At 40.5% G+C, this 13250-nt stretch overlaps 1 protein-coding gene across 1 annotated transcript in view; it reads right to left on the reverse strand.

The window, feature by feature from the left end:
* Nucleotides 1–270: 270 nt before the first annotated feature.
* dpy19l3 (dpy-19 like C-mannosyltransferase 3) overlaps nt 271–13250 on the reverse strand; it is a 66852-nt gene continuing 53872 nt past the window's right edge. The window contains exons 15-18 of the mRNA XM_048605980.1: nt 8957–9039; nt 3172–3304; nt 2220–2378; nt 271–297 (exon numbers count right to left, since the gene is read on the reverse strand). Coding sequence (XP_048461937.1) covers nt 271–297; nt 2220–2378; nt 3172–3304; nt 8957–9039 — 402 coding nt within the window. The remainder of the gene's footprint in view (nt 298–2219; nt 2379–3171; nt 3305–8956; nt 9040–13250) is intronic.

Raw genomic sequence — 13250 nt, forward strand, 5'->3', positions numbered from 1 at the left:
CCTTCCTGCTCCTCTGATGCTACTTGGCCTGCTGTGTTCATCCAGCTCTACACCTTGTTATCTCAGATTGCATTGGCAGTTCCTACTATCTCTACAACAAATAGATGTACTGGCTTCTGTCTTACTGACTAGCTAGGATCCCAAAATTACATCCAAGGTGAGCCTTGCTCTTAAAAAGACAGGTTATGTATCTTGCTGCCTTTTACCAAGTGAATGTGACACCAAATGAAAGAGGCAAATACTGGCCAATATATTTCAGCTACGTGTAGCTCAAGATTTTATGGATACCACGACAAACTACAAGTATAATAATATTTGTAAGGAGAAACATTTAACATAAACCTTGTTGTTATTATCTTTTGACCTCCAGTAGTCACTTACCTCCCAAAACTTTTGTGAATCATCTATTCCACCCCTTTCTGACTTACTGGCTCAAATGCCACCTTTTGTACAGGGTGCGCTTATCTTTTGGCTTGCCTTCTCTTATATTTCAATCATCTGGGAAATTAATCCATCTATTCCGTTCTATAATTAACCTTTAGTTTCATCACTGCAATGTACATCGGATTCCATACTGCAAACTAATGGTTACGCACTCAAATTCTACATCTTCAAGCTTAGCTCGCTCTGTCATTTATTCACCCTTTAATTTCAAACCATTTTTGTTTCTTTTTAGAAATTTGTTTGTGTTTATACTACTGCTATGAGATGGTAGCTTTCCAGTTGCTGGCACCTTGATCTTGCATTGGTACTTTCCAAAGTCACTGGCCAAAAATGACTTTTCCTCCTAACTTAGGAGCAAATTACTGCAGATGCAGGAATCTGTATTGAAAACAACCGATGCTGGAGATCACAGTGGATCAGACAGCATCCAAGGAGAGAGAGCAAGCTAATGTTTCCAGTCTAGATGACTCTTCATCAGAGCTGATGTGAAGTGCGGAGGGGACAGCATTTATACCATAGTTGTGGGTGGTGGGGTGGGTGCTGGTGGTGGGGGTGGTTGCGGTGTGTAGGCTGCTGGTGGAGAAAAGATGTTGATAGTTCAGATTAAGTGATCGGAATGTGAGAATGGTAGAACAATGGTGTGTCTAACTGCCAGAGTGGAAACAGAAGGCAGTCCCACTGGGATGGGGGTTGAGGAAAGAGGGGAGAGAGAGGACATGGTAACAGAGAATGTAACAAGTAAACCTAAAAGGAAAAAGGGAAGAAATGGGAGTTGGTTCACAATTTGATGGTGCTGAACTCAGATATTAAGCCCAGAAGGCTGTAAAGTGCCTAGTCTGAAGATGAGATGTTCGTCCAGTTTGCACCGTGATTCACTGGAGCACTGCAGCATGCCAAGGACAGACACATGGGCATGAGAGCAGGACTATGTGTTAAAATGACCGGCTACAGGAAGGTCAGGTCAAGCTTGTGCCCAGGCCAGAGGTGTTTTGCAAAACAGTCACCCAGTCTGCGATAACAAGGTGTACAGCTGGATGAACACAGCAGGCCAAGCAGCATCAGAGGAGCAGGAAAGCTGACGTTTTGGGCCGAGACCGCATTTGGTTCCTCCAATGTACAGTAGGCCGCATTGGGTGCAGTGAATACAATACACAAAATTAGAGGACGTACAGGTGAAATGCTGCTTTTTAGGCCCTTGGATGGTGAGCAGGGAGGTGGTGAAGGGGCAGGTGTTGCACCTTCTGCAGTTACGTGGGAAGGTGTTGTGGGAAGGGGGTGGGATTGGTGTTGGCGGAATGGACCAGGGTGTCCAAAGGGAACAACCCTGTCGAAATGCAGACACGGGAGTGAGGGGAAGATATGTTTGGTGGTGGCATTCTGCTGGAGTTGTCTGAAATGGTGGAGAATGGTCCTTTGAATGTGGATGCTTCTATTGCCAATTATCTCTTCTGGCGGACATAGTCAGATTAGCATTTAATAATCAGAATAATCTCTAAAGCAAGATTTGTTTGTAAATCCAGGTAAAGTAGCTATTTTAATTGTGAGGTCAATTACTTAAAAATGTCAGGGTCAAGGCCAGAACCCCAGCTTTGTAGTTCTAAAGCAGGAAATTCCAGGCATTGCCCAGGATGACCAGCTGGTCAACCATCGTGTATTTCATTGAATTATCAAGCAAGATTTTACAACTACTGAAATGACAAATCATGGCTTTCTTTTCCCTGGAAAAAAAAGGGCAGCCTTTTAGGTATCTATAAGAGTAAACAAATGTTACTCACATGACCATTTGCGATATCAAGCAGGTCTCTCAAACGGCAGCCTCTACTGTGTCTCCTTTCATAACAAATACTATCCTCGAGGAGGATGTAGTCTGTTCCATATATCCGTAGGATATTGTACACCTCTTCTGCAGAACTCTTGGAGTAAATCTGATAGATCTTTAAAGAGAATGACATAAGCGTTTTCAAATCCAATTTAAGGCTAATTAACTTCTTCTAACCAACTGTGTCAGCATATGCCATCAGAGACTCTTACTGTCTGAAATATCTGTTTGTAAGTATGATGGAACATTTGTATGTCAAATCCTTAAATTTAACAGCAATATGGGATCTCGTTCCTAAGTCAGATGTTCATAAGTTGGGGACCAACTGTACTAAAAGGAATATGAATTGGTAAGAGCTACCCTTTATTATTAGAAACTAACATCTAACCTTATAGCTGATTTTATTGATATGCTTTTTGGTGGAATGGTAAAGTTGGAAAACGTGAAATTAGGACACGGTACTGAAAGGCTACCAAGGTAGGGGGATTCTGGGAGTCTGTGTCAACTTTTGAAATGACTTATTTGAAGCAAAAGGATAAGGGTTTGAAGGCTCTCTGCCTCCATAAGAATGCAATATAGATGTCACTCTCTCCCAAGTAAAGATCCAGGGAATATATAAGCATTGAAATATAAAAGGATATTACTTTTGTAAATATGTAAAGTTAGCAAGTTACAAACTATTCTCGGTTGGTCAAGAAAAGTATAAGCATACATAAGGCTGAAGAGAATTACATTAACTGACTGCAGCCAGAATAAAAAATCCTCTGACTTTGCCTTGTTCATGGTACAGAAAAAGGCCATCCAGAGATAAAAACAACACAAGTCAAGAGAAAGAAGGGAAGCTTGAAGATCAAAAGACCAAAGCTGTGAGAGAGACCAATATGACGAATTGTTTGAGAGATATTCACCTGTTTTGTTCTTTCTCTTAACTTTTTGTCTTCATAATGAGGGTGATTAGTTATGGTTCTCCCAGTGCACAATTTGACCCCTGCTAATAATTGCATACTTCCAGCAAACACTGCAGTTTTGGACGTTTTTGACCTTTGGGAAGAGAAAAGAAAACAACTAACAATATACTAAGCATTAAGATCCAGGCTTCTTCATAGGTCATTTTCTTGGTAACTTTAGTTTATAAAAAAAAAAAATTAACTTAAATCCTTTTCATAAAATGAGTGCAAGAAACACATAATAAACACTAGAAGTACAATTATCAAAGCACAAACTTCAAGAACTGGAATCCTAACAGGGAATACAATAGAGATTGCTTGCGTATTGAAATGCCAATGTGGATACTCTGCCTCTGATAAATTAGTTTCAACTTCTCCAGTTGATGCTGAGAAACAGACAATTCAGTCATGCTTTGTTGGGAGGAAATTGCACATTAGGATTTTTGTAGGGTTAGTAATCCAAAAACCCAAGTTTAATTTTTTTTTGGCATGTGGGAGTCGCTGGCTGGCCAGCATTTCTTGCCCATCCCTATTTGCCCTTGAGAAGGTGGTGGTGAGCTGCCTTCTTAAACTGCTGCAGTCCGCGTGCTGTGGGTTGACCCACAACGCTATTAAGGAGGGAATTGCAGGATTTTGACCCAGCAACACTGAAGGAATGGCGATATATTTCCAAGTCAGCATGGTAAGTGACTTGGAGGGGAACTTGGAGGTGGTGGTGTTCCCATATATCTGATGCCCTTGTCCTTCTAGATGGAAGTGGTGGTGGGTTTGGAAGGTGCTGTCTGAGGATCTTTGGTGAATTTCTGCAGTGCCTCTTGTAGATAGTGCACATTGCTGCTACTAAGCGTCAGTGTGGAGTGAGTGGATGCTCGTGGATGTCTTGCCAAGAGGGCTACTTTGTCCTGGATGGTGTCAAGCTTCTTGAGTGTTATCCACTCATCCAGGCAAGTGGGGAGTATTCCATCACACTCCTGACTTGTGCCTTGTAGATGGCGGACAGGCTTTGACGAGCCAGGAGGTGAGTTACTTGCAGCAGTGCTCCTAGCTTCTGCCTTGCTCTTGTAGCCACTGTGTTAATGTGGTGAGTCCAGTGGAGTTTCTGGTCAATGGTAACCCTCAGTATGCTGATAGTGGGGGAATTCAGTGATGATAACACCGTTGAACGTCAAGGGACAGTGGTTAGATTGTCTCTTTTTGGTGATGGTCATAGCCTGGCATTTGTGTGGCATGAATGTCACTTGCCACTTGTCAGCCCAAGCCTGGATATTGTCCAGATCTTGTTGCATGCGAACACGGACTGCTTCGGTATCTGAGGAGGCATGAATGTTGCTGAACATTGCGCAATCATTGGCGAACATCCCCACTTCTAACCTTATGATGGAGGGAAGGTCATTAATGAAGCAGCTGAAGATGGTTGGGCCAAGGACACTACCCTGAGGAACTCCTGCAGAGATGTCCTAGAGGATCCCACTACAGCAAACAGAATTTGAATTAAAAGTCTAGTGATGACCACGAAACCATTGTTGTCATTAAAAACCCATGTTTTGTTAATGTCCTTTATGTGATCTAGCCTACATCTAACTCCTTACCCATAATAAAATGATTGACTCCTAAATTGTCCTCCAATAAGCCACTCAGTTGTGTAAAACTGATAAAAATTATTAAATGGAATGGAATACCTGATATCAATTTAGACAACGGCAAACACAATCCAAAGGACTCAAAAAAGTCCTCCTTACTAACATCTGTGGGTTAGTGCCAAAATTGGGAGAGCTGTTTCACACACTAGTCAGGCAACAGTCAGACATTGTCATATTCAGGAAATTTAACCTTTCAGAAAATGCCCCGAACACCACCATCACCATGTCTCAATGGCCTATGACCTGTCTAACTGTTGGTTGCACAATATATAATGAGGAGCAGGTTGGCCTGGGAGTCCTCACTGTTGACTCTAGACCCATGAAGTCATATGGCATCAGGTCAAATATGGGCAAAGAAACCTTCTGCTGATTACCACTCACCACTCCACCTTTGGCTGATGCATTAGTATTCCATGTTGAACACCACTTGAAAGGGGCACTACTGAGTTGGTTGAATCCTAAATTTAGAAAGTGTCTGCAGCAAGTGATGAGGCAACCAACAAGAGGGAAAACCAAACATGACTTTATGGTGCAGTCCTTGTGAAGACAAAGTCCGGTGTTTACATTGAGGATACCTCCAAACGTTGTGTGGCACTATGACCATGCTAAATGGAGGAAATTTCAAACAGATCTAGCAACTCAAGACTGGGCATCTGAGAGACACTGTGGGCCATCACTGGAATCTACCCAGGCAATGTGGAAAATTGCCCTGTACATCCTGTAAACAAAAATCAGGACAAATCCAAAACAGCCAATTATGACCCTATTAGTAAACTCTCAATCAGAAATGAAGGGGTCATCAACAATGCTATCAAGCAGGGCACAGTTAGCAATAACCTGCTCACTGCTGCATAGTTTGGGTTTTGCCAGCGTCATTCAATGCCTAGCCCCCTTAGAGCCTTGGCTCAAATGTGTACAAATGAGCTGAATTCCCAAGGTGAAGTGAAAGTGACTGCCTTTGATTTCAAGGCTGCATTTGACCAAATGTGACATCAAGAAGCCCAAGCAAAGCTGGAGTCAGTAGGAATCAGGGGAAAATCTCTCTGCTGGCTCAAGACATACCTAAAACAAAGAAAGCTGACTAGTTGTGGAAGGTTAGCCAATTTAGCTCCAGGACATCTCTGCCAGAGTTTCTCAGGGAAGTGGCCTAGTCCCAACCATCTTCAGCCCCTTCATCAATGACCTTCCCTCCATTGTAAGGTCAGAAGTGGAGATGTTCATTAACGATGACACAATGTTCAGCACCATTCACCACTCCTCAAATACTGAACAGTCTATCCAAATGCAGGAAGATCTAGACAATAATCAGATTTGGGCTGACAAGTGGAATGTGTCAAACAAGTACCAGGCTATGACCATCTCCAACAAGAAAGATTCTAACCATCACCATTGCATTACCATTCCTAACCATCATATTCAATTGCATTACCATTCCTGAATTCCCCACTAATCAACATCCTCTGGCTTACCGGTGACTAAAAATAGAACTAGACTATAAATATTTTGTCTACAAGAGCAGATCAGACACTAGGAATCCTACTGGAAGTAAGTCACCTCCTAGGTCTTCAAAGCCCGTGCACTGTCTACAAGTTATGTGTTAAGAGTGTAATGGAACACTCCCATTTGCCTGGTTGAATGTAGCTTCCAAAACACTCAAGAAATTTGATATCATCCAGGACAAAGCAGCCCCATTTTTTTTTTGGGGGAGAGTAGTGCATGGCAGCAATGAAGCTGAAGGTGACTAATGACAGCAAATGAGAATAAAAGTTTATTTGATGGAACCACATCACCTTAAAAGAGAAGAGATACACCTAAATGATAAAGAGACTAAGAAGCTTTGCTTATATCATGACTTAACTGGGAACAGCGTGCCAATAACCATGTGTCTTTGTTCGACAAGTCATTGCCAAGTATATAAATGTGTAAGAGTCCCAGTGAGACCACCACAATGACTGAATTGTCTGGCTGATACCCAGGACAAAAGCAAATCACAACAGGTTCTTCAGTCACAGTAGAAGTAACTTATTAGTTGTAACACATTTATCTTTAACAAGAACATAAAAAAAATCTCCCAATTTATGGAACAAACTATTTCTCTTCAAATCTCTATACAATCAAATAAACACACACACAGACACACACACACACACAAAATCACAATTAAGACAGACAAAAGATAAACAGTTTAACAAATAGGTGGAAAAAATAATCTCGACAAGGTAAACAAAATTCCGAAGATCAAAAGTCTAGACCCCATGATAGAAAATTCTTTTCCTTTCAGCCCTTTTGATTTTGACAATGATGATCTGCTGTTGTCTGTGCGGTGATGGTCATCCTTCTTTTTGATGGTCAATCAGATACTTAAGTTGTTTCTTGTATGAAGACATTCTTGTAAGATTTCTGGCACTTTCTTTCTATCTTCTGCACTGCCGCCCCAAAAAAAGCACAGGGAAAGGAGAATGCTGTCTGCAAGCTGGAAGGTTTCACTCTTTCCTTCTTTTGGCACACAGTTTTTTTTACACTCTGAATCATCCAATCAGAATTTTCTGAACTGGAAAGAGTCTTAGTGCCAGTCTTGCGTTCCTCTCTTTTTGTATCCAAAAAGCAACATTATACAGCATAGCTCAACAACATGCAACGTTCGTTTCTGAGTTGCAGGCTTTCCATTTTTCAGTTGAGCAGTTCAACTTCCATTTCAGATTATTATCCAAAAACAAAATGGTTCTAACACTTGTCAGGATGTTTTCTTACTATCCTTCACCTCACACTACTTCTGTAGGACAGAATAATTTTCAGTGACAGGGCATGATGTGAAAGTGCTTCTAAGGCTGAATGATTATTGTATCAGCCTGTAGGCGGTTACTCTTGTGTAACTGGAGGGTTCTACAGCTTCACAATTCATATGAGCATGAAGAGTGACCACGTCACCCCAACACAAATATATGCCTGCATGTGACCCCAAAATTCAGAGCCACTTGCTGGAAATGACTAAAGCAGAGTAAACACATTCTCAGGTGGGAATGCTACCACTAATCCAGTTGCTGAGCGAATCTAGTAAAACGGAGATTCATTGCTAGAATGAACAACACTGAGATCAGATGGAGGTTTTCTTAAGTTGTGGGAGATTTGATAGATAAATGGAAGAAACTGTTTTCTCTGTCAACGCAACTAAAATTAAACACTTGAATGTTTAAAAGTGCATGGGCAACTTAAGGATAATTATAGATAATCGTTGCAAGCAATTGTTCTATTTATGGCAATTATTGCCAATAACATCATTTTGTTAAATTCTAGGGCACTGTCAATTAGTTTTATTCCTTCACAGTAGTCCCTTCAATCCTTAATACAGGTTATATCTGAATCAGTTACTGTATCTACGTTTCATTAATTCATTCAAAGGATTGGATGTGGGCTTTGATGACTGATCCAGCATTTGTTGTAAGGCTTATTCTGGAATAATTTCTTCTCCCAGCCTCACCATGAGGAATCCTGCAGACTTTAGAATTCCATAGGCTGCTTCCCTTTGACCAGAGACTGTTCTCCCTCCTGAAAATGTGCAGCCTTCCCCTCTCAGAGGGCCACACCAACTGCAGCAAGACCTTGCTCTCTGTCCAAAAGCCGAGACAGGAAGTCTGCCTGCAGTCGAGATAGGTGCTCCAGCCTAGTTTTCAGGTGTGAACATTTAACATGTTACCCTCATTAAGTTTCAGTCTTGGCCTCAATCTCCATGGTAAGTAAGCCACGTATGTAGTCTTGTTAATCAGTAGAAGTTGTAGCAAATCATACAACTCTCTTCATTAATTTATCTTACAATTCATTAGTCAGTCCAAAACATAATTACCTTAAATTTCATATTCATGGTTAACTCAAAACTCCGGCACAAAATTTCTTAGATTCTTCTAAAGCTGCCCTGTATCAAACCACACTGCTAGAGAGTATTTTATTGGCTTTTATTATAATCTGGAAAATTCAAACCAATAAACTGTAAAAGCATCAACTCAAAAGCAGGAAACACAAGTTATGATATGTCAGGCTCAGAAACTTGGCGCAACTTTAATATTAAAAATTCAAATGTGATTTTATAGGTAGAAAATAGAAAAACTTACTTGATCCAGTTCATTAATTCAACTGTATCAGGGTCATAGAATTCCCTCAGATCTGACAGTTCAATCATTATCTTTGGCCAGAACTACAAGAACAAGAGACCAAATGTTGAACAAATATAATGATTCTGTTCCCATTTCTCAGATTATTAGCCTGAGGATAGGTACTGCAGAGCTCTTGTTGAAAAACAGCAGATGTGATAACAAAAGTACATTCCCCCAAGGGATGCCACTATCTGACCAGCTCACAGGGATGGGGGTTATTAGAGGGTTGAAGCTTGATCAAGGTCAAATAGACCACTGCAATGTATTTAAATACTTTGTTCCACTGTATCAAAGTCCCAGCGATTTACTGTCCAAGAAAAGCCAAATGCAAATATCCATATAGCTGAGACAGGATTTCAGTTGTAAGCACTACATCAGTCTTTCTAATTGGTGTGAGTGAATTATTTTATGTACTTCTACCAGATATATATACAATTAATTAAGAAAATCCCAATTAATGCAAGGCAATATATCAAATTTAATTCACAAAATGCAGGGTTATAAACTTGTAATAGCACATAACAAGTTTAGGGATGTGTAAATATATAAACATTGCAGTTATGTTGTTCCTTGCTCTGTGAAGCTACTAAAATAAAAAAGAATTTCAGTTGCTGAAACATAAGCTCTTGTTGAAGAAATAGGTATAGGGTTTTATTACTAATATTATAGCGGAACACAAACAAAAACAGAAATTGCTGGAAAACTTCTTCAGGTCTGGCAGCATCTGTGGAAAGAAATCAGAGTTAACGTTTTGGGTCCAGTGACCCCTCTCCAGAACTGATGGTAGCTAGGGAAAAGTTTTTTTTTATGTAGAAGATAGGGTGGGGGGAGCTGTTCAGAGTGAAGGATTGTCCTTGCAAGAGGCTGACAAGGGAGGGGAGGGGAGGGGAAGGTGCCGGAAATGGCAGCTAATGATCCTTTGGATGTGGATGCTGGTGGGATGGTAGGTGAGGACAAGGGGGAGCCTATGTTTGTCGTGGGAGGGAGGGAACAGAGGGGTGAGGGTTGAAGTGTGGGAGATGGATCGGACCCAGCTGTGGGCCCTGTCAACAACAGTGTTGGGGAATCCTCGGTTGAAAAAGGTGGATATTTCGGAGGCCCCATTGTCAAAGTTGGCATCATCAGAATAGATGCAATGGAGGTGGAGGAACTAGGAGAATGGAATAGAGTCTTTACAGGAAGGAAGGTGTGAGGATGTGTAGTTGAGGTAACTGTGGGAGTCAGTTATACTAAAGCGGATATTCTTTACACAGGCCAGTATAAGAATAGCTTGCCTGTTGACTGTTATGTAGCTAATTGTTTCTCTATGAAATAATGTTCATTCATCAAAAAGTGTGACTGGAGAAAGGTTAAGAATTGATCTTGCTGATGTAAAAGAGATGCTATGTAGAAAATAGATATCCTAAGTCAAATGGATGATTGTTTTGCAATAGATAGATTCTTGATCAGTAGGGGAATCAAGTGTTTTGGGGAAAAGGGCTTGAAAGTGGATGTGAGGAATGTCAAATCAGCCATAAACCTATCGACTGACAGAGAAGGCTTGAAGGACTGAATGGCCAACTCCAGTTCCTATTTCTTATGGACTTGTTGTCTTAAAAGGAAAGATTTCACAAAGAGACTTGGTGGTCCAAAAAGAGGGACTTCTGTACCACAGATAAAATACTATGAACAGTTTTGTGTCCCTTACCTAGGGAAGGATATACTGACATTGGAGGTGGTACAGAGAAGGTTCACTCGGCTGATACCTGGTTATGGAGGGACTATTTTATGGAGTGGTTGTAGAATGAGCCTGTACTTGTTGGAATGTAGAACAATAAGAAGCATTAAATCAGTAAGGGAATCAAGCGTTATGGGGAAATGGCAGGAAAATGGAGAAATGGATTATCAGATTAGCCGTGATTTCATTGAATGGTGCAGCAGACTCAATTGGCTGAATGGCCTACATATGCTTCCATGCCTTATGGTCTTGTGTTAACATGCCTGTAATGCCTGGATAAAATAAACCTGAAATTGCAAGGTGAACAAATAAACTTTTACAATAGGTTGAATGTGAGCATTAACTGCATAATTACACATTAAATAATTGTAACAGTAACGTACTCAATAGGCCTTTATAAAACTAAAAATGGAACTTTGGCTCATTAAGAAACTATGCACAAAGGATGAAAAATGTAAAATCACATGTTCAAACTGTCTATATGATCTATATGTAAACTTTGCACTGTTTGTGACATTGATGAAGTGTGAACTTTACAATTTTCCCACTAACAAAAATTAGAATGCAAAATCCATTTCAGAACTAGCCCTAACAAAAACATTTATGTTATCTCCACAGTCACAGACAAAATGGATAAGGAGTAGAACACTGTTTTCCAACAGCAATCCATTAACATAACCTTGGAAATGTTAGTTTGTTAAAAGCTCTACACCTGCATTAACATGACTTCTGTTGGAAACCATAAAATATTCTTTTGAAATATTCATTGCAACCAGTGAGCTATAACCAACAGTTGATAAAACACCTCATAAAATGTAATCAGATATGATAGTTAAAACTAGAGCTCACTTAATTTCGCCTGCAGAGCAGCACAAACAAATACTTGTAATCCGAGGTGATAAACAGATAATGACAAAATGCAGAGCCATCTGAGAAAGCAATATACTCTTCATGTGATTTTTTTTTCCACTGATACTGATACCTTAACTGATGACAACTCATGATATTCTGTCATCTTTTATCTCCTGGGCATTTAATTTGATTTCCTACCACATTTAAATTTAAAACTGTTTAATATAATTAAAACGGACATGCAGGATATCTCATAAAAGAAAACAAAAATAGATACACCAGGAGGAAGAGTACAGCTGGCATTTGAGTGAGCAAGGGCCAAACGTTCTTGATGGCACTGACTGACACAACAGCAATGTTAAAACATAGGACTCATGTCCTATTGGTCACCAGCCCACTTAAAGCACTGTAAACAAGTTGCTGGCTGGCTGCCTACAAGAAAAGAACAGGTGGCCACTCCAGTAAAGTTTGAAGCATGATTTCAAAAAGCCGATGGGACAGTGAAGCGGACAAAACCTGGTCAAACAGGCCCCCATTAATAATAATCATCATCATCATCATAATAATACTACAACAACGTTGTCGTCATTTGGGCCTCTCCCTTCTCCCTGACAAATGTTTTCTTTAACAGAGCTCTTTCTTAGAATGTGTACGTCACTGGCAAGAGCAGCATTTATTTTTCATTCTAGAGAAGATAGTGGTGAACTACCTTCCTGAATACAACTGAGTGTCTCATTAGGTCAATTCAGAGGACAGTTAAGGGTCAACCACATTTCTTTGGAGGCACATGCACAGCAGACCAAGGAGGAAGATTTTATTTCAGAAAGGACATCAGTGAATCATGTGATTATGGCAGTTTGGTAGTTTTGTGTACAGAACAGTTACTGAAAATAGCTTTTTATTCCAGAATTACATAATGAAATGAATTTAAATCATCTGGCTGCCATGGAGGAGTTTTAACTCATGTCAGTAGTTCATTACTTCAGACCTCTGGATTGCTCGTTCAGTGAGATAACCACTAAGATATTTTTTATGATTCCAGCTATTGGTAATACTGGACAAGTCAGATCCTAGAATTAAACTTCACTTCATCGAACGTAGGCCATAGGCTTCATTTTTGTAGTCAGTTTTTGTAGTGCTTACACAGAATTATATTCGCAAAAGGTGCAGATGTTCTTTACAACAAAACAAATTTATTATGCAAAAGAGAGGAAAGATATACTCAAACAAAGCTGTCTACAGTTAGAAAGAGCTTAATACAAATAGCAAAACAATGTTTTAGATAATACAGTGTGGAGCTGGAGGAACACAACAGGCCAGGCAGCATCAGAGCAGCAGGAAAGTTGATGTTTCAGGTCGGAACCCTTCAGAAGTGGGGAGGGGGAAGGGAGCTCAGAAACAAGTAGAGAGGAGGGGTGGGCTGGGGAAGGTAGACGGGATGGTGATCTAGTTGCATCACAGCGAGGCACGGCAACTGCTCTTCCCAAGATCACAAAAAACTATAGAAAGTCGTGAACTCAGCCCAGTCCATCACTCAAACCAGCCTTCCATCCATTGACTCCATCTATACTTACTGCTACACCAAGAGCGCCAACATAATCAAAGACCTTTCCCACCCCAGTTACGTGCTCTTCCACCCTCTTCTGTCCCAGAAGATATAAAAGTTTAAATACATGTATCAAA

Source organism: Rhincodon typus, chromosome 15 (assembly GCF_021869965.1).
Source record: "Rhincodon typus isolate 14 chromosome 15, sRhiTyp1.1, whole genome shotgun sequence".
Classification (NCBI taxonomy): domain Eukaryota; kingdom Metazoa; phylum Chordata; class Chondrichthyes; order Orectolobiformes; family Rhincodontidae; genus Rhincodon; species Rhincodon typus.